Here is a 20893-nt window from a genome sequence, read left to right as displayed (position 1 = left end):
TCTCCCTGCAGTGTCAGACTTGGAACCTCTGTTTACTGTGATCCCCACAATCCTCCAGTTTCATTGTCCATGGATGTCCAAATCTCAGATATATCAAAATTCAGTCTTCTGCTGCTGTAGTTTCTATGATCAATAAAATCTGCTGTTGATAATTTTGATTTTAACTGCAGAATTCAGATTGTACACAGCCCTGTCATTCAGGGGAATTACCTCATCTTACATCTGAAGAGAGTAATTGGTAAAGAAAGTAGTTTTTGTATAATTTCATAAGAAATTCTTAAAGGAGAAGAACCAACTCTGACCTTACAGAGGCAGTCAGGGGCTAAAAATTATTTGTATTAGCAAGCACTAACAAAATAACTGCAGCATCATTTGTGGTGTCTGTAAATGTGACAGATACTGTGGGTTTTATGAGAATTTGTAGCTCTGGAAGAATTTCAGCTCCTCAGTGAATAGCACAATTTTTGTTATAGCCAGTAGAGTAAACTTTACTGATCAGAAAGGCTGGATATAAATAGAAAGCCACTACCAGTATTGAACTACGTACAGTAATATGTAGCTTAAATTAGCCTCCTTACCCCAGAATTACAACAGATAGTGAATCACATCTTAAAAATAGTTCACACTACCTCACTTCATTCAGGATTCCATGTATTTGGCATTCCAGCTACAGTTTTCACATTTACTGCTCTGTGTACAGCACCTGTACCAATCACAGTTAAAAGAAAATCTCTTGTTTATCACCTGAGATATATTTCTCTCCAGGTCATGGATGGATGCTTGATTGTAGATTAGAAGCAGTTCTAGATTTTAAGATGTGAATTGCAATAGAGGGAACATATTATAATTATTGGAATCACTGTAACTCAATATGCTGTTTGTATTTAGAATCAAATTCAGAAAAAGAGTCCGTGTGCTTATACATACACAGCATCCTCTACTTTAAACAGGCACTCAAAGGGCCAACAAACATGGTTCGCCTAATGAAGATGATCTTTTATTATAGCGTAAGGATACATATAAAAAGTTTTGAGTCTGTATTGCTGAAGAAGAGGTTGGCAAAAAGACCTGAAAGAAATAAGGACCCCAAAGAAGGTCATTGATCCAAACTCACTGTTTTCACCTTTATACAGTCAGTGATATCCTTGGTTTCATGTTATAATAAGTATTTCATGACATTTTCTGCTAAATCTCATTCATCTGAATTCATCCTCCTCAGAGATCACATGATAAACCTTTGTGCCACAAGGCACTTGAATCTCTTTTGTATGGTATTTGCTCAGTTTTATTTTTTCTAAATGCCACTTTAACCTTCTTATGTTCAGTTCTTTGAGTCTTGAACTACTGTAATCTCCTCTATGGTTGCTTAATATCGCATTCAATTAAGAGCCTGAGTTGTTATCCATTAGTCATGTAATTGGCTTGTTAGCCTCTGATCTCATTTCTTTGCCTTAGGTGTACATGTATTTGACTAATTCCTATAATTTAGGGATGCTTTTCCTTCCTTTAGTAGGAGTAATGTACATGCAGCTCTTGCTCAGATTTTAATACTCAGAATCAAGATATAGATAGCAACACCTGAGTTTCTGATGCTTTGAATGCATTTACTGTCTACTGAATATCCGATCTTCAGAAGGAAAGTCTGGAAGTGCCTTTAGAATTCTTTTATGTTGGGCCTGTTGGATCTTTTTAGTAACTGCCTTTAACAAATGCAGCTAATTGTTCCTGGTTTAAGTTATCATTAAATGTTTCATATTTCATTTCTAATCTGATTCCAATATTTGTGTTTTAGGAAATACGGGAAACACATTCAAGATTGAACCAGTTCTAGGCATCATTACATTACTCAAGGAGCCAGACTTAACCACAATGGGACAGTTTGTTTTGTCAGTCAAAGTGACTGATCAAGGTTCTCCAGCACTGTCTGCAACAGCAATTGTGCGGATATCTGTGACGATGGCAGATAACTCCCACCCTAAATTCACTCTAAAAGAATACCAAGCAGAGGTTAATGAAAATGTGGATATTGGTACTTCTGTCATCTCTCTCTCTGCAATCAGTCAGTCCACATTAGTTTATGAGGTTAAAGATGGCAATGTTGATGGAGCCTTCACCATAAACCCATATTCTGGAGTGATCACCAGTCAAAAGGCCCTTGATTATGAACGTGCTTCCTCCTATCAGCTCATCGTACAAGCAACAAATATGGCAGGCATGGCATCAAATGCCACAGTGAACATTCAGATTGTTGATGAAAATGATAACCCACCAGTTTTTCTCTTCTCTCAGTACTCAGGAAGCATAAGCGAAGCTGCTCCTGTAAATAGCATAGTCCGGAGTGCTAATAACAGTCCCCTCGTGATACGTGCCACTGATGCTGATAGCAACCAGAATGCTTTGCTTGTCTACCAGATTGTTGAATCTACTGCAAAAAAGTATTTCACAGTAGATTCCAGCACAGGTGCAATCAGAACAATTGCAAATTTAGATCATGAAACAGTAGCCCACTTCCATTTCCACGTTCATGTTAGAGACAGTGGGAATCCCCAGCTTACAGCAGAGAGCCCAGTTGAAGTGACCATTGAGGTAACTGATGTCAATGACAACCCACCAGTCTTCAGCCAGGCCGTATTTGAGACAGTTTTGCTCCTACCCACATATGTGGGTGTTGAGGTTCTCAAAGTCAAGGCTGCAGACCCAGATTCAGAGATCCCTCCTGAACTAACATTTAGTATAATTGAAGGCAATATGGACCATTTTTTAATTGATTCAAGCACAGGGGTACTCACCATTAAAAACAGTAGTCTCTCCAAAGACCATTATATGCTAATAGTAAGAGTATCAGATGGGAAATTTTATAGCACTGCTATGGTGACAATATTGGTAAGAGAAGCCATGGATAGTGGACTCCATTTCACACAAAATTTTTATTCCACTTCTATCTCAGAAAACAGCACCAATATCACAAAGATCGCTGTGGTGAATGCTGTTGGTAACCGCCTCAATGAGCCTTTGAAATACAGCATATTAAACCCAGGAAACAAATTTAAAATCAAATCCACCTCAGGTGTCATTCAGACAACTGGCATCCCCTTTGACCGAGAGGAACAGGAGCTGTATGAGCTGGTGGTGGAAGCAAGTCGTGAACTAGATCACCTTCGCGTCGCTCGAGTAGTGGTGAGAGTTTACATTGAGGACATAAATGACAACGCCCCAGTGTTTGTAGGGCTTCCATACTATGCTGCTGTGCAAGTTGATGCTGAACCTGGTACCCTGATATATCGAGTGACAGCTATTGATAAAGACAAGGGTGAAAATGGTGACGTGTCATACCTTCTGAAGGAAGACTATGGACATTTTGAAATTGATAGAGCATCTGGTAGCGTCACTTTAAAAGAAGCCTTCAATTCTGATTTGTCTAATATAGAGTACTTGGTTGTCATTCTTGCAAAAGACGGTGGTAACCCATCATTATCTGCAATGGTAGAGCTCCCCATTACTATTGTTAACAAAGCAATGCCTGTTTTTGACAAACCCTTCTATACTGCTTCCGTGAATGAAGATGTAGAAATGCACACGCCAATTTTAAGCATAAACGCAACCAGTCCAGAAGGCCAAGGTATCATTTATATCATTGTTGATGGAGATCCCTATAACCAGTTCAATATCGACTTTGATACTGGAGTTCTGAGTGTCATCAGCCCGCTGGACTATGAAATAAATTCTCTTTTCAAGCTGACAGTGCGAGCCAGTGATGCCCTCACTGGTGCTCGAGCTGAGGTCACTCTGGACTTGATCATTAATGATGTTAACGATAATCCTCCAGTTTTTGATCAGTCGGCTTATAATGCTACTTTGTCCGAAGCTTCTTTGATTGGGACTCCTGTACTGCAGGTTGTTGCTACTGATGCTGACTCCGACAATAACAAGATTGTACAGTATCAGATAGTCCAGGACACCTTTAACAGCACTGACTATTTCCATATAGACAGCAGCAGTGGCCTAATTTTGACAGCACGGATGCTGGATCATGAACTCATACAGCAGTGCAGCTTGAAAGTCAGAGCAACCGATAACGGGTTCCCACCACTAAGCAGTGAGGTTCTTGTTAGTATCTCAATAACAGATATGAATGACAACCCTCCAGTTTTTAACCAGTTAATATATGAATCATATGTGAGTGAACTGGCACCTCGCGGTCATTTTGTGACTTGTGTCCAAGCTTCTGATGCTGACAGCTCTGATTTTGACAGACTGGATTACAGCATCCTATCAGGAAATGATCGAACCAGTTTTATTATGGACAGCAAGAGTGGTGTTATCACCCTCTCCAACCATCGCAAACAGAGAATGGAGCCCATGTACAGCCTAAATGTCTCTGTGTCAGACGGGCTGTTCACCAGCACAGCTCAGGTGCACATTCAGATACTTGGGGCCAACCTCTACAGCCCTGTGTTTTCGCAGAGTGTTTATGTTGCAGAGGTTAGAGAAAATGCTCCTCCTGGAACTAAGGTAATCCATGTGAAGGCAACAGATGGGGATTCAGGTATATATGGCCAGATCAGCTACTCCATAATAAATGACTTTGCCAAGGACCGATTTTTGATTGATAGCAATGGGCAGATTCTGACAACTGAGAGGTTAGACCGTGAGAGCCCACTGGAAAGTGATATCGGTATATTTTTGAGAGCCCTCGATGGAGGTGGCAGGACTACGTTTTGCACTGTGAGAGTGATAGTAGTGGATGAGAATGACAATGCTCCTCAATTTATGACGGTCGAATACAGAGCAAGTGTCAAAGCAGATGTCGGGAAAGGTTACTTGGTGACCCAAGTACAAGCAGTAGATCCAGATGATGGAGCCAATTCCAGAATTACCTATTCTCTCTATAGTGAAGCTTCCGTTTCGGTAGCTGATCTGCTTGAAATAGATCCAGATAACGGATGGATGGTCACCAAGGGTAGCTTTAATCAGCTTAAAAACACAGTTCTGTCATTCTTTGTCAAAGCAGTGGATGGTGGTATTCCTGTAAAGCATTCCCTCATTCCTGTCTACATCCATGTTTTACCCCCAGAGACTATTTTGCCTTCTTTTTCTCAACCCCAGTATTCTTTTACAGTAGCAGAAGACACCCTCATAGGTAGTACTATTGACATTCTACATGTTTTGCCCAATCAGGGTGCTTTGTATAGCACAGTTAATGGTGAGTTACCTGAAAACAACAAAGACGGGGTTTTCATCATAGAGCAAGACACAGGGCTCATAAAATTGGATAAGAGACTTGACCACGAAATAAATCCTGCTTTTCACTTCAAAGTTGCAGCCACAATTCAGTTAGATAGAGTAGACATTGTGTTGACTGTGGATGTGGAGGTGAAGGTGTTGGATGTAAATGACAACAAGCCTGTGTTTGAAGCAGCTAGCTATGATGCTATAATAATGGAAGGGATGCCTATAGGAACAAAACTTATGCAAGTTAAAGCGGTTGATGCAGACTCAAGTGCAAATGGGCAGGTCACCTATACGCTTGCGGTGGAATCGGAGCTGGAGAAGATCACAGAAGCATTCACCATTGATAGCAACAGTGGCTGGATCAGTACACTGAAGGATTTGGACCATGAAAAAGATTCTGCTTTCACCTTTGCAGTGGTGGCCTCAGATCTGGGGGAAGCTTTGTCCTTATCATCAACCACCTTGGTCTCAGTTACTGTGACAGATATAAATGATAATGCACCTGTCTTTGAGCACGAGGTGTACAGAGGGTCAGTGAAGGAGAGTGACCCTCCAGGGGAAGTTGTGGCTGTTCTTAGCACCTGGGATGAAGACACATCTGATGTCAATCGGCAGGTTAGCTACCATATTACAGGTAAGAAACAACTTAAATGCTTTCTTCCCATAATCAGCCTTACTGAAGAACTGTGCGTGTATCCAGTTTTAGGTGAATGTTAGCTAAATTATCTATGAATGAGACAATTACGTTTTTCTTTGGTTTTGAATTTTCTTTTTTTATTTTGGACAGAATTTGCAGCAAAACTGAAAAGAGAGAAAGGGAGTGTGTGTGTCTCTCTGTTTTATTCTCTCTAAGATTTCCAAGATTAATGCTTAATGATTTGCTGCAGAGCAATGTAGTGTGACCCATCAACCAATCATAATTGATATGTCAGCTTGAAAACCATCATAATTTAATTTTTTGACAAAGGGAAGAGGAAAATTTTATTCTTAGAGAGAAAATCCTTATATTTCCAAGCATTTTTTTTTCTTTTGGAATGGCATTTGTCTTTTTGAGATAGGAAAGTGCATGCAGGAGCCACTTTGAAACATCATTCTTTGGGGCTGGGAGCAGTAGGGGTATGAATGACTTTTACGTTATTGGGTGAGGGGATGCCATTTCTTATCAGCATAGATTCCTGGCCAGGGAAATAGTAATATACTTAGAAGCGCTGGTTAGCTGACGTGTATTGTTATATACAGCATAAGGCAATTTTGATTACATTACTAACACATTTTTCAAAGTAGGTAATATTGCTCTCTTCCGTTATACTTATTATCATTCTTTTCTCCTAGATTCAGCCTGGCTTTTGTGTGAGTATGTTATGAGTGATGGGGTACTGCAGTTATTTTTCTGTCTCCATCTTTCATTGTCCAATAGATTTTGTTAGAAAACAACTTTGTCACTGCCCCCCTTAGCAATTCAAGAGCTAATATTAACTACCTAGTAATAACCAAACTATTGGATAAATTCACATTTCTCTCACTGAATGGGATTAGACCTACACAAGACTGCATGTAGGAAGCACCCTGTGGCAAAAATTACTTAACTAATGGGAAGTTAGTATGTTTTGCTGTGGAGCATAAAGCTCCTCCTACCCCTTTGTTAGCTGTCAAATTGAAAATGGCTGTGGAATGGTGTGTAGGGAGAGCCATGATACTCCAGTTAGCCATAGATTGCCTGATGTTACAAATCAGAAGTAACATCATTTTCAAAGCAACCAGAAATTCATTCTGACCATTTACATGAAAATTTGGATTTGCTTTAAAGGTTTGCAAAGACTATGTGTTCATAATGTGATGTGCTGTAGGATATTAGAAGTAGGGGCAAAGGTAGTCTTATGGGTAGGTGTCAGGATTGAGAGGCCTGGAGCAAGGTGCATTAGTTGCCAGTGCCCCAGTTTCCGCATATGTAAAAGTAAATAAGTAGTTCCTCATCCTAGAAATTTTGGGATATTTGTAGGAGTTTGGGGATCCCAGTGCAGAAAGTACTATGGGAAAAGAAAACCCTTATGTTCGTAACAAAGATATGTTAGTGCAGCATGATTATTAGCTTTGTTCTGAAGTCTTCCAGTCATCTCTTATAGTTAATTATGCCTTTACTTACATAATGATGTTTTTCTTCACATCCCTATGCTGTTAATTTGGCAAAAACTGGACTTTTGAATAACAACTGTCACATGTGACTCAAAAATTATAGATCATTCTGTACCCTAATTTCTGTCGTAGTTCAAAATATGTCAGATATTTTGCTGTTTTATTAGCTTCTGAAAAAGCCCCAAACTTCCTTTAAGTCCTACTGTACAATTACTAAAGTGTATAGGCTCAGAAATTCCACTACCTTTGAATATATGATTTGAGGTTGGAAAATGCACAAGGGGAAATTATGTTCTTTTTATTTAAATGTCAAAACATATTAAAGTATAGTATTACTAATAAAATAGTGTATTCATACTTTACCTCAAGTTGATCTCAGGAACTGCATTTGAATGTTTCATGGAATCAGATTAGCTAGACGATTGTTCAAATGCTTTGGCTTTCTAGAGGTGTTTTGAGCCATAGAAACTTCTGTGAATACAATAAACAAACTCTGGGGAAAACCAAGACATTAACAAAAAGAAAGAATAAAAATTATGAGAATGACGTGGATCCATCAAAAACAGCTTTGTGAAAATGCACCAGCAGAAAAGTAGCGCATAGAAGATAGATGGAAAAAATCATCCTTTAGAAGATGATAGAAATAAACATTCTGTGTCAGATGCAATCACTGAAGAGTCCTTTATGCTCTTTTGAGAATTACAAATGCTTATTGCAGTCTTCTGGTCGACTTTGAAAAGGGATTTATACACTCTGGTGAACAAATATATATTCTGTTTTGGATTCTTTCAGCTTAGGATTGTTTTCCATGATTACTGGCTAGTAATTGCCATTTTCAAAACCAGTTTCATTTGCATTTGATGGGGGGGGAAATTTTGCACTTACTCTTTGTTACTTGTAGTTTGATAGCAGCTGGAGATGTTCACAAAGAAAAAGTACTATATATAAATCTTAATAGAAAATCAATAGGAAGCACAGATTACACAGATGCACTTAGGGAGCACAGTAGTTTATTTTGTTTTCTTTTGAAAGTTCATTTGAGGTCATTGCCTATATCATTTGAGGTAGTTTGCCTAAAACTAGGGCTCTTCTGATGTCTAGCCAACCAAGAACCAGCCAGATATTACTGAGACTTAACAGTGGCAAACTAGGAAAAGCCATCTGAAAAATGTTAGTTGCCAAAACTTTGGTAAAGTGTTTTATGTTCCTCAGTGATGTTAATTAGGCTTCATCAGGAACATAGATCTAAGGACAGTCAATAGTCTTTAAGCTTGTTTCAGCTTATACAAGGGAGATGGACAATGTGTTTTGGAAGAAAGAACTGGTATTGTACACAGGCTTTTTGCTGGATTGCCCAGTATGAGCAAAGTGATGGGATTTGTTTGTTTTTATCTTATATTTGTGATACTGGAGTTCTGGAGAAATGGATGTTTCTGTGTTTGGGTAGGCCTTATGCTGCAGGCTGAAGAACAGCGTCTGCAATTTTATGATAGTAAAGCTAAGAGGATTGGGTTTATCATTTCAGAAGCTCAGGAAACACACATCTTAAACTGGGAGTAAAGGATAAACCTATTGATTTTGTGTGATGCAAATGCCTAGAGTTCTAACTGGGAATTGAAAATATCAAAATAAATGCATAAATGTAAGACAGAAACTAAATAAATAGGTTAGTAAATATTCAGTTCCCCCTCCCAGATGGGGACATTGCAGTGAAAACTGATACTGTTGGCTTCTAGTTTTTCATTCCCTTTTAACTGCTATAATGGCCTCTGTGTGTGCTTTAGTAATGATGTGTGTCAGGATTTGTTTATTTTGGATCACTGTCTCTCTGCATTTCATTTGTATCTGGCTGTTTTCTTTCTTTACTTAAACTTGAGCTTGATTTGGCTTTGTACTATTTGCTGACTAGGGAGGGAGGGAGGGAGACAGAGCATTATTTAAACTTCAAGTAACAAAAGATAAAAGATACTGCTGATTCTTTTAGCCTCAAAGCCTTTCTAAAAAGTTATTGGAGTGTTTTGTGTAGCTAGCACTTCACTGTTGTGACATTCAAAGTAGAACATAAGAAAACTGCCAAAAGATTTTAAAGAATACATTAATACACATAGTCAGGAGGCTTCCGTTTAGAAAAGCTACATTATTCAGAGCGAAAAACTAATTAATTAGAATGCCCCTAGGAAACTGAATCTGCTTGCATATATTAGTGAAAAAGTTAATTAATCACTGCAGAATGAGATCTGCATCAAGACATATGTATAAGTACTAGGAAATGTTTCCTGGGCCACAGTGTGGATTTTTTTGCCTTTCCATTTTTAAGAATATTTCCTTGACAGTATTTTAGTGCTTACATGTCATTATTTCTGTTGCACTTTTCAGTGCACCTTTACTTTCCATCAACAAAGTATAGAGCCAGTCCTAAGAAGCAAAAAAGAAAGATGAACACGCTAATAAAAAAGCCATGCAGATAAACTGTTACACGTTTGCTGCTTATTGCACAGGTTTCTTGGTCATTCAAATTGATACTTTTCGAATGGAGTAAAGGGGAATAAAAGAGATCCCAAGAACCATTTTTTAATGCATATTCCCCAAATTCCTGGTTGTGATTTAAAAGCCATTCTATCAGCAACAAAGCAAAAGTGATTTTAAAATTGCTCCAAGGTGGTGTTACTGCTAGCTGTAAAAACCACCAGCTGATTTTAATTAGATTTTACCTTTCCTCTTTTCTCAGCAATGGGATACCCATACCTTGAGTGTATTGCTTCCTAGTTGGTCAGGACAGTTAATTATTTCTTTTACATAAGGACTAGTGTGCAGGAAAGCCTGATTAATATCATGAAGCAAAATTAGAACATTGAAGACCATTTTTATTAATGGTTTGCAATGTTAAACTCACTGTGACAAGATTACAGCCTTTAATAAAGGAGAGTTAAGCTTTTTTTTTGCTGATGTTGAACAGAATAGAGGGAATTAAACGTCAATCAGCAGGGGTCTGCCTTCTTTGAAGTTACATTCAGACTCAAACCTGTGGACAAATTCTCATTTCCTTGGATTGTATTCAGATCTGGACTGTTGTATACATCAACACTGTGTGTAACCCCCTTTAGGAGAAATGTAGGTTTATATGACACAACAGATTAAACAATGTGTTCTCTGGTGGTTATTCCAGACTGTCATAGAAATCAGTGGGAAAACTGCTTGGTTTTGTGATCAAAAAGGGTGGTTTTCTGTCAACAGAAAATATCTGGTTTTGATATATCAGTTTAGTGCTCTGTGTGATTTCAGGAGTTTTTATAATTATAATGCCTGTCTGACTACTTTTCTGGAAATCTTATTGATTACAACTTGCTTTCTTTGGCACAGTCATAGCTAGCACAAATGGTGACACTTAACAAGAAAGATCTGCTCAGCCTGACTCAGCTGACTTAGTTTTCATATTAAATAGAAACCAGTCTATCTTGTCACTGGTAGCTAATGAAGGAAGCATAGATTACAGCCTCTGATCTCTTTTCTGCTTTTTATGTAGAAAGTAGGTATGAAATGGACATTAGACTTTTTCTGCTTTGTTTTAAGCTCAGCTTCAAGTTCAGACCTTCTCTGCTTTGTTATTTTGCTAAAAAGGTTGCTGAGAACTGACTTAATTGTGACAGCAAAAGCAACATCAGAGACAGCCTGACAGCAAAGTCAATGCAAATAAGTTCAGCCTTGCTTTTTTTTTATTTTTTTTTTGGTCTAATAGTTATGCAATCATTTCATGCAAGTAACTACAGGGGAAGAGGGGAAGGTTTAAAAACCTGGTCTTTCTATTGAGTTTGGACAGATCCCATGACACATGTCAGAACCTAGAGTAGTTTGTAAGCAAATGTATGCTAGCATGTTTGACATTTTTGAACTTGTTACGAGAAAGAATAAGCATTCATTCCCTTAATAGTTTTATACCACTTTTAAACATGAGCAACATGGACAATAGTTCTCAGATTGCATTCCAGCATGGAGAGCACATGAGAAAACTTAATATGGTGAGGAAAGAGCTAGTAGCAGGTTAGCTGCAATTAAAGTGCATCCAGTGGAGCAGCATGATGCTTTTTAATATGTCCTTGCTGAGTTTCTGTAGTGCATGAGTTTGCTATGACTAGAGCGATCTATCCTAAATTATTAAATTTTCAGATATGTTTTTACAGACCAAGGTTGTGTTAGACACTGGGCACAGAAGACTGAGTAGTTGGCTCTACTGGCTTTGGCTGCGGTAGAATTACTTTTCTGAATAGCACCTGCTATGTGGCTATGATTTGGATTTGTGCTGGAAACAGTGTTTCTACCACAGAGATATTTTAGTTACTGCTGAGCGGTGCTTACACAGAGTCAAGGACTTTTCTACTCTTCACCCCACCCCACCAGTGAGGAGGCCAGGGGTTCACAAGGAGTTGGGAGGGGACACAGCCAGGACAGCTGACCCCAGCTGACCCAAGGGTATTCCAGACCATGTGACATCATGCTCAGCAATAAAAGCTGAGGGAAGAAGGAGGAAGGGAGGTTGTCCAGAGTTATGGCATTTGTCTTCCCAAGTAACTGTCAGGGCGACAGAGCCCTGCTTTCCTGAAGATATCTGAACACCTGCCCTGAATTCCTTTTTATGCTTATACACACAGATTTGCTTTTCCAGATACACTGTCTTTGTCTCAACTCATATATTTTCTCAATTTTACCCTTGACATTCTCTTCCCCTTCCCACTGAGGAAGAAATGAGCGAGCGGTTGTGTGGGGCTGAGCTGACTAGTGGAGTTAAGTCATAACATTGGTTTAAAGGATTTCACTGTCTTGTGTGACAGAAAATTTGGATCAGACTCAGAGAAGGGTGGTTGAAGGTGGTTCTTCATGGACCATGCAGGAGGCTGTACCATTTCAGATAAAAGAGTAAATAACTGTTGGAAAATTAATGACTGTGCCTGCCTTAATTATTGTACACTTCTGCACATGACGTCCTTCCTTCCTTCCTTCCTTCCTGAGGATAATGTGGACCAAAACTTTCCCTCTCCCAACCTACTTTTGTCAGCAGGCAGTTTAATGATGTGGAAGAGCAACATTGCCAGGTTCAGTGTCAGAGTTAGGGCACAGCAAAAAACTCTTGTGCTTTATCTCCTATACTCCTTTCATCATCTTCCAGTCTTGGATACATTTGATCTAATTCTACTGCTTATCTTCCAACTGTTCCTCAAATGACCTCTTGTTAGGACTATTTAATACTTATGTGTCTTCCTGTGTCATGTAAACTTTTTCAAAAACTAGCATTTTAATAAGCACAAGAATGGCACAGTTGTATGATAAAGCTTTCATTAGAGGATTCCTTAATAGAACCCTCTTCCAGTCCTTGATTGCATAATCAACAGCTAATGAAATTGTCTTGGTAACAAGAGCTACGGTGTATTACATCCTCTCCCGAGACTAAGTGGAAAGACAATTGTACCAACCCGAGAGGACTATTGATTGTTCACAGTTTGAATTTGATTACCCTTATGGGGAACTAAACAAGAGATCATCTTCAGCTCTGCTAAATGGATTTTGTTTCCACTGAAAGTTATTGGTTCGCTTTCATACAGGGCATTCGGGGGGGCAATAAACAAAGAGAGCATAATCTCATTGCAGATCTTCTGAGTCTGCAAGTTTGGAAGCACCAATCACTGTGAAACAAATGGTGGCTGCTTAGTTCAGCTCTTCTGCAATGTGTCTGTGTGTTTACACCAGCTGGGAGCTCTGAAGGGACACTCCAATGCACTGTATGTTGCTTGTCTTTTTGCAGGAGGGAATCCCAAAGGGAAGTTCGCTCTGGGACTGGTTCAGAATGAGTGGAAGGTTTATGTTAAAAGGCCTCTAGATCGGGAAGAGCAAGACATTTATTATCTGAACATCACTGCCACAGATGGCCTCTTTGTAACCCAAGCTGCTGTGGAAGTGAGCGTCACTGATGTTAATGACAATAATCCAGTTTGCGAACAGGTGAGTTAGCAACACCCACAGAAATGGACCACTGTGTTGAAAGCGATGGGTTCCCTGCAGGTGTTCCTTGCTATTTACAGGTATTCACAGATGATGCTGATTTTCCTCCTAATGGTCTTAGTTGAAGAATCTGGAATGATCTGGGAGAGTAGCAGGATAGAGCATTCCTGTGAAACCAAGATTCAAGGATAATGGTCTCATAAAGCTAGCAAAGGAGCAATGTATATGTTGGCCTTTAGTTGGCTTTAGAACAAATGATGTGTTGTGAGGTGTCATTGGGAAGCCACTCCTCCCCTTCAGAAAAAAATATGCTCCCCTTTCACAACCCACATTGAAATGCCTTCAGTCCAGTTTAACTTCAGCTTTCCTGAACCTTCCAGATGCCAGAGATGCAGTGGAAAAGGCAGAAGAATGTAGCTTGCTCTCATGTTGTTGGGAATGCATGCAGTATGGCCTGACCACAGCTTTCAGAGTGCTAGCTGTCTTTTATTCTGTGGAAAGGCAATACAGGGAACGAATTTTAGCACAATATAAAGATCTGTGTGAAAGAAAAGGCATAGTAAAACCCAGAGTTCCTTAATGGTGCTGCTTTCAGAATATACATATATATATATATGTGTGTGTGTGTGTGTGTGCATGTGTGTGTATGTATGTATGTATATACTCATATAATTCCCATCCTTGCATTTTCACTGATGGACTACTGTCATTGCAAGAACCACTCTGGGGAATCACAGTCTGAATTTCCCTCAAAACTGCTTGATGAAGTGATAAAAACAGTTGTTTCTGTTAGCACACTCATCAAAATTTTCTTTTCATGGATGTCAATGGAATAAACAGAAGGTAAAAAATGGTATTGCGTTAAACACCTAAGATGAGCCCTATTCAGAGTCATAATTTGGCGTTGTTTATTGTGACACCTCAAAGCTTAAGAGTTACTTGAATTGCTGGAAATGTGTTGCATAAAGGAAGTGCATAAAAGATGCACTACAAATTGTTTAAAAAATGGCTGTGCAAAGACTGTGAAATACTGTCACAGCATAGCTTACATTTCTGTTTTTGACTCTAGGTTGCATACACAGCACTGTTTCCTGAAGACATTCCATCAAACAAAGTCATTCTTAAAATCAGTGCTAAAGATGCTGACATCGGGTCCAATGGTGAAATTCGCTACTCTCTTTATGGTGCTGGGAACAATAAATTTTTCTTAGATCCAGAAAATGGTAAGATGACAACGAAATGTTTCTTAATAGCTTTAATTCTTTGATATCAGTGGGTGCTTGTTTCCTTAACAAGAGTTAGGTTACATTTGGCTATAAGCCAGTTGTTCCAGTTATGGCAGGTGTGGATGACCACTTAAAGTGGTGGTGGTAGGAGGGAGAAAGAGAGACATCTCAGAACAGTTGATATCAATCCTCTTGTTTCCCTGCAGACTTCAAGTTAGGTCAGAGATGTATCATAGAACCGTAGAACAGTTTGGGTTGGAAGAGAACTTTAAAGGTCATCTAGTCCAACTCCCCTGCCATACACACGGTAATCTTTAACTAGATCGTGTTGCTCAGAGACTCATCCAGTTAATGTTTCCAGGGCAACCTGTGCCAGTGTTTAACCATCCTCTTAAAAAAAAAATTCTTCCTTATATCTAGTCTAAATCTACCCGCTTTTTTAGCTTAAAACCATGACACTTTGTCCTGTCGCAACAGGCCCTGCTAAAAGGATGTCTTTCTGCATCTAGATGTCTATAAATCTTGAGAGTAACAGAAAGACAAACTTGGGAAAACATGGTGGGCTTCATATGGGTGAAGCTGTAGGCTGTTGAAGGCCACCATGAGTGGTTTAACATCCCTGCACTCATATCAGCAGCTCTCTTTTTTGGGTGCAGAGCAGAGGGAAGTGACACTGCTGTGAGTTTTTAATCCATTCATTGGAATAAGAGAGGTTGATTTTGTTTTCTCTTTCCTATTCCTGTGAAACACATGTTTTTGAGACACTTAAGCTATCTAGAATCAGTGATGGTGCTACAATAATAACAATAGGTGCTGTTTTTGATCAATTTTAGGTGAGCTGAAATCTTTGGCCCCTCTTGACCGAGAAAAAATCCCTGCATACAACTTGGTTGCCCGAGCCACTGATGGTGGTGGCAGGTTTTGCCAATCAGAAATCCATCTTATTTTAGAAGATGTTAATGATAATCCACCAGTGTTTTCATCTGATCACTACACTGCATGTGTCTATGAGAATACAGCCACTAAAGCTTTGTTAACAAGAGTCCAAGCCACTGATCCTGATGTCGGTAAGTGGGAAACATTGCAAGCAATAATTAACATTCAGGAAGACTCTGTGGATTGGTGGAATTGCAATACAGATTAATTTTTCTATAGCTACTTCTCTTCATGTCTCCCTCCTTTATCTTCTTTATGCTCCCCATTTCTTTCTCTTCTATTTCTTTACATCAAAATGCTTGTGGTTGAGCTTGAAATAATGATATTACAAACAGAAAAGCGTTGCAGCAGCCACAGAAGCATGTAGTTTTTTATTTTCTTGATCAGCAATAGCTGTGTTCAGGGGTAAATGATCGTTTTGGGGGTAAATTCCAGCTTTTTTCCTCCAGTGGTCTCACCTCTTTTCTTGAGCTGTGATTTTGAATTCCCATGCCACTATTTATGCAAATAATATAGTTACATGCCATACACCTATACCTGATTAATCATAGCTTTTCTAGAGTTTCATATTGCTCTAGCTCCCATTTGTTCCAGCTGGTTACTTTAGCATAAAATTATTGTTCACTGTGAATGTACATTATAAGTGTTTTGGTTATTTAACTGCACATTCTTTGAAAGTGTAAGAGTTTATTATATGAAGACCTTAACCTTGAAATCAGAGACCAAATATAAATATTTAAAGGGGGTCTTTTTGCATAACACAGTGGTAAAACCTACTGAATATCAGAATTTTTTAGGTCACTCACTTGAGTCGAAATAAATAAATCCCTTAGTTTATTTTTTTCTTCCTGTGTTTGCAGATGTTTTGTAAAAACTGTGGCCTGAGTAGTTTCACATAAAAAGATCTTTCATTCAGTGAAAAAATACTTCATGTCAATTTTTTTTTTTTTTAAGTACACTGCATGCTGTTAGTCTCCGCTGTTACTGAGGCTGATAGTGTAAATACACAGGAATCCATAAAGGAGCAGCAAACATTCATTAATGTATCTATGAAGAGCTGCATTATATGCCTTGGTTGAAAAGTGACAATTAAAATTATGATACTGTTCTGCAGTGAAAAGCCAATTATGGTAGTAAAATACTGAACCATCTGAAGAGACAGTGTTGTCATTTTCCACTGTTGTCTTAATTACCATTTTTCTTGTAGGTGAGATGACATTCAAGGAGAGAGGGGACATAAAAATAATTAGAATAAAAATTTGTCAATGAAAGTTCTTGCTAGCACCAACTTTACAGAATAAAATGGTTAGCAGTGAAAAAAATCCCAAACCATGAGCTACCTTTCCTCTGAAACTAGAAAAGTTTAAGGGGAGGGATACATGTAATGAATAAGAAGGGACTATGTACTTCCTTAATTATTAGACCTGTAAATTAAACCATACATTGTATCATATGAAAGTGACTAAAAAAAAACTCCCTAAAACTGGATTTTGTTTTAATTACTGTTCTGTTAGTCCCTGCTAAAATCACTAATTCCCTATTGCTGCATAATGAATGAGTTCAGGTGGTGTAACATTCCCACGAGAGAAAAATTTATTATTGATATTCCTGATGGGCTATGATATTCCTGTAAGGTTCTGTGAAGTGTTATCCTGAAAGCATCATTGGAGCCAGTAATCATCATACAAAACAATTTTTAACATTCAGGTCACATTTTGTGATCAGTCTTAGAATTTGCCCGTTCTCCTGTTTTGGCCTTTGAAGAGCCATGTAGTGTAAGGATAGGGGTGTGAATATTGAAGCCATTGAGGTAAAACTTGAGATAAGTCCATTTGTGGGCTGCAACTAAACACAGCTTAACAGAAACCTGAAAATACTATGGGCAGACACTGCTAGATAATTAAGACAATTTCCAGTTAACAGGAAAACAGTGTTATGTCTGCCTTGTGCCTTCGGTGTCCCTTGAATTTCCTGATTGCACTGGACCATAAGTTGTTGTTTAATATATTTTTAATTTAGTTACATACTTAGCAACCAGCTGGACACAGTGAAGAAGAGATGTGATTCTTCTTCACAATATTCAGCAGAAGAAAATGGCTTTAACTGTTTAACTGTAGTAGCACACAAGCTCATTTTCCATAACCTCTGCATATAGCTATGGATCTTAAATTAAATGATCACTTGGAGAGAGAATATACATAAGTCCATTTGCTAAGGCATTTTAGTTATTTTAATCTAAAACAATTCTTTCTCCCGTCCTGCTGTAATTGAAAATTTTTAATATTTCCACAATATGGTATTTGCTATTTAGTCACCACCATCAGGTTTGGAAATGTTCAAAGATATGAAAGAGAAATGCTGGGTTTACATTTTTTTAGAGACATTCAGAGAGAGCAGTGAATTTTCTACCTCCCGCTGTCTCCAAATCAAAGTACCAAATGACTCCATTCTGTTCAAATTAAGACACAAGAAGAGCTGGAGTAAATCTAGAGGTGTAATTATCTGAGCAAAGCTATCAGACAACTACAGTATTAACCTGTTTCAAAGGAATTAGGGTCATGCTAGAGCAGCAACACTGAGGAAAACTACATGGGACTTCGTGGCAAGCATGATGTTAAAAAATTAATAAACTTCAGAATAAACCTGAAGCCCAAACCTGATCTACAGGTGCATATTCATTTCCAGTGCTGCTTGTCTTTTCTACATGCACACAGCGTTACGGCCTTGCTTGCACAGTATAAGAATGAATGACAATATCGTCCAAACTCAGCTGTGCTTTAAGTGATGGTTAAATCCTGCCTTACTCACAGCTGCTTTACTTTGTGAAGGAACTCCGTGCTCAGGCCTGTTTCCATGATGAGTGATGGTGTAGTCTGCCAAAGGCAGAAGGACTTACTGTACTAAAAACGAACAGTGCATTTATCCATCCATCTGCAATCTTCATCACCACTGGGCCATCAGCCATCCAGATCTGTAGTCAGTTTAGTGATTTCACTGACCAATTGATTTTTTCCTGAATTTATGATGACTACAGGTTTCCAATTTTGCTCAAAATGGGAACAGCCTTGTCAGCCAGCTCTGTCTTACCTGCCACTGCTGCCTTTCAGCCTCTGCATTAGCCTATGGTTAAGGACATGGATGGTGGTCATCAAACAGGTCCTCCCCCATTCCCTGCACAACCAGCCAGTACAGATAGACTAGCAGGAAAATACTGATGTGTAAGTAAAAAGTTGTTAGGTGTGGCCTTTATTTGGTTGCAGAGTTCTCTGCATTGTGCAGACTGCCCTTCTCTGTTCTCAGCTGTCCCTCTAACTAAGAAAAATAATAAGCAGTGTGCTACTTTATTCAAAGCATTTTCTCACTTTTATGCATAGAGTTTCAGATGTGTCCCAGCTTCTGCAGGGCTTGTAGCCTCACAGACAGAATGATCTGAGGTTTATTCATCAATTCTGAAAAAAACCCAACTATTTTGGGGGTGGAGAGATTTGAATGATGAGCCTGGATTTCTGGTCATTGTTTCTGTAGTTGAAACTTTCATACTTGGGTGGGTGTGAGGAAAAAAATGGGTGTTGAAAACCTAATTCAGGGAGCCAGGAAAGATTCGAGATGCTCACAGAGTATGTTTATACAGCTAGGTTATAAAGGTCAATTGCGGCTGAATTTGGTTGCGTTCTTTAAACTGTTGTATAGAGTTAAATATTATTTGGATGAGGATTTATGAGAAAGATTCTGTCATTGTCTGATTAGTGCATTTGTGTTTAATCTGGAGAGTTTAAATCAATCCAGTCTCTAATCAGTTTGATTCTTTATGTGGGGAACTAATTATTCACCTCTTCACACAAAGTGGAAGAGCTGTAGCAGAAGAGACTCAACCCTTCTTAGGGAAGCTGTTTGACCTTCTAATTAGGAGACATGAGATTCATAAACCCAGTCTTCTCCACCAAGAAGTATAGGCGTGAGCAGCAGGGGAAACTGGCAAACTGAGGGAAGCAGTACCATTTTCTTTCAGCTTCTGATGGGAAATTTTAACTTGGATTTCAAAGAAATCTGTGACAAAACTGATATTTTTCTTTCAAGGTTTGACCTCACTGATTTTGATATTTCAGTAAAGACTTGGTTTGTCCTAAAAAAGCCGAAACCCAGTCCCTTCCCGTATGTACTCACAAGGCAGATGCACAGGAAATAAGAATGTCTTTTCCAGGGAAGAATGGTAATATGACTCCTCCTTTAGGTTTCAGTCAATCCAGTCTAGAGAGTACCGACCTCCAAAAGGGTGAGGAAGCAAGCATTTTTTATCTTCTTTTTCTTCCTGTCCTTTCCTTGTGAAAATGAAAAAAATTAAGAAACCATTAAAACTATACAAATTAAATATCTATCAGAAATAGCAACCAAGGAACATAGATAGTTCTCTGAGGTTTATCACTGGTAGAAAAGTGATGTAAAACGAAAGTGGTATAAAAATGCTGGTGAGCCCACCACATGAAACTGAAAAAAGTCAGTTGGTAAGGTTGTTCTGTGAGTCACCACTTTTGAGAATACATGCATGGAAGTAGAGTACAGACTTCAACCTTATCAACAGTGGGCTTTGCTCTTGGAGGAATTAGGGCAACTGAGCCTGATGCACACAGAACTGGGCTTGGGAAGGGGTGAAATGCTGCCAGGTGAGATTGCAGAAGTGTCAGAGAGAAGTGCAAGACAGTCACAGCTTGATTAGAGAGCAGTTCTCTGAATTATGTGTAATGGTGAGTAACAAAATAGTAGAAATGCTTAAGTAGATACTGATTTTGGCATTTTGTGGAAAAACTAGTATACAGCAAACTTCTGCTTGGCATGTTTGTTTATGTTGGGCATGTCACCTGAAATGGGTCTAGAAACTTCTGGGGCATTCAGGATCTGAGAAAGAAGAAAGCAGGAATTGAAACATGAATAAGAAGAATAACAGAGATAAAAGGACAGAAGATTAACTAAAATCCAATAGCTAATATGTAGTTAACTTTGGCAATTTATGCAAGCTAGATGGCATTTCTGGATGTCGTCTGAGTTTTTGTATAATAAATATTACAAAATACTTTCCATAGGATGACTTATTCTCTTTAAAACATACATCCTGCTGCCTGTATCTTTACCCACATCTTTGCTTCACTGACTTTTAAAATAGTACTGAGGTTACTGCACTAATACAGGATATGGAAGACCTGAATCATTAATTTCTTTTTCTCTTACAATTTAAAACAGCATTAAATAAGTAGGGAGTATAGTTTAAGTAGGGGAGCCTTTCCACTGTCATTGAAGTTGTTTTCAAAAAGAATTCAGGAATCTGCCATGGAAGAAAAAAAGAAAAGGAAAAGGAAAAGGAAAAGGAAAAGGAAAAGGAA

General features: G+C 38.7%; 1 protein-coding gene across 10 annotated transcripts in view; it reads left to right on the top strand.

The window, feature by feature from the left end:
- FAT3 (FAT atypical cadherin 3) overlaps window positions 1-20893 on the top strand; it is a 403423-nt gene that overhangs the window by 320263 nt on the left and 62267 nt on the right. For all 10 annotated transcript variants that reach the window (XM_027651027.1, XM_027650956.1, XM_027651114.1 and 7 more), the window contains 4 exons: window positions 1793-5866; window positions 13160-13356; window positions 14426-14579; window positions 15416-15649. In XM_027651027.1, coding sequence (XP_027506828.1) covers window positions 1793-5866; window positions 13160-13356; window positions 14426-14579; window positions 15416-15649 — 4659 coding nt within the window. The remainder of the gene's footprint in view (window positions 1-1792; window positions 5867-13159; window positions 13357-14425; window positions 14580-15415; window positions 15650-20893) is intronic.

The sequence above is a fragment of the Corapipo altera genome, unplaced genomic scaffold (assembly GCF_003945725.1).
Source record: "Corapipo altera isolate COAL_440 unplaced genomic scaffold, ASM394572v1 0, whole genome shotgun sequence".
NCBI classification, from domain to species: domain Eukaryota; kingdom Metazoa; phylum Chordata; class Aves; order Passeriformes; family Pipridae; genus Corapipo; species Corapipo altera.
This window is presented reverse-complemented; position numbering and strand designations above follow the sequence as displayed.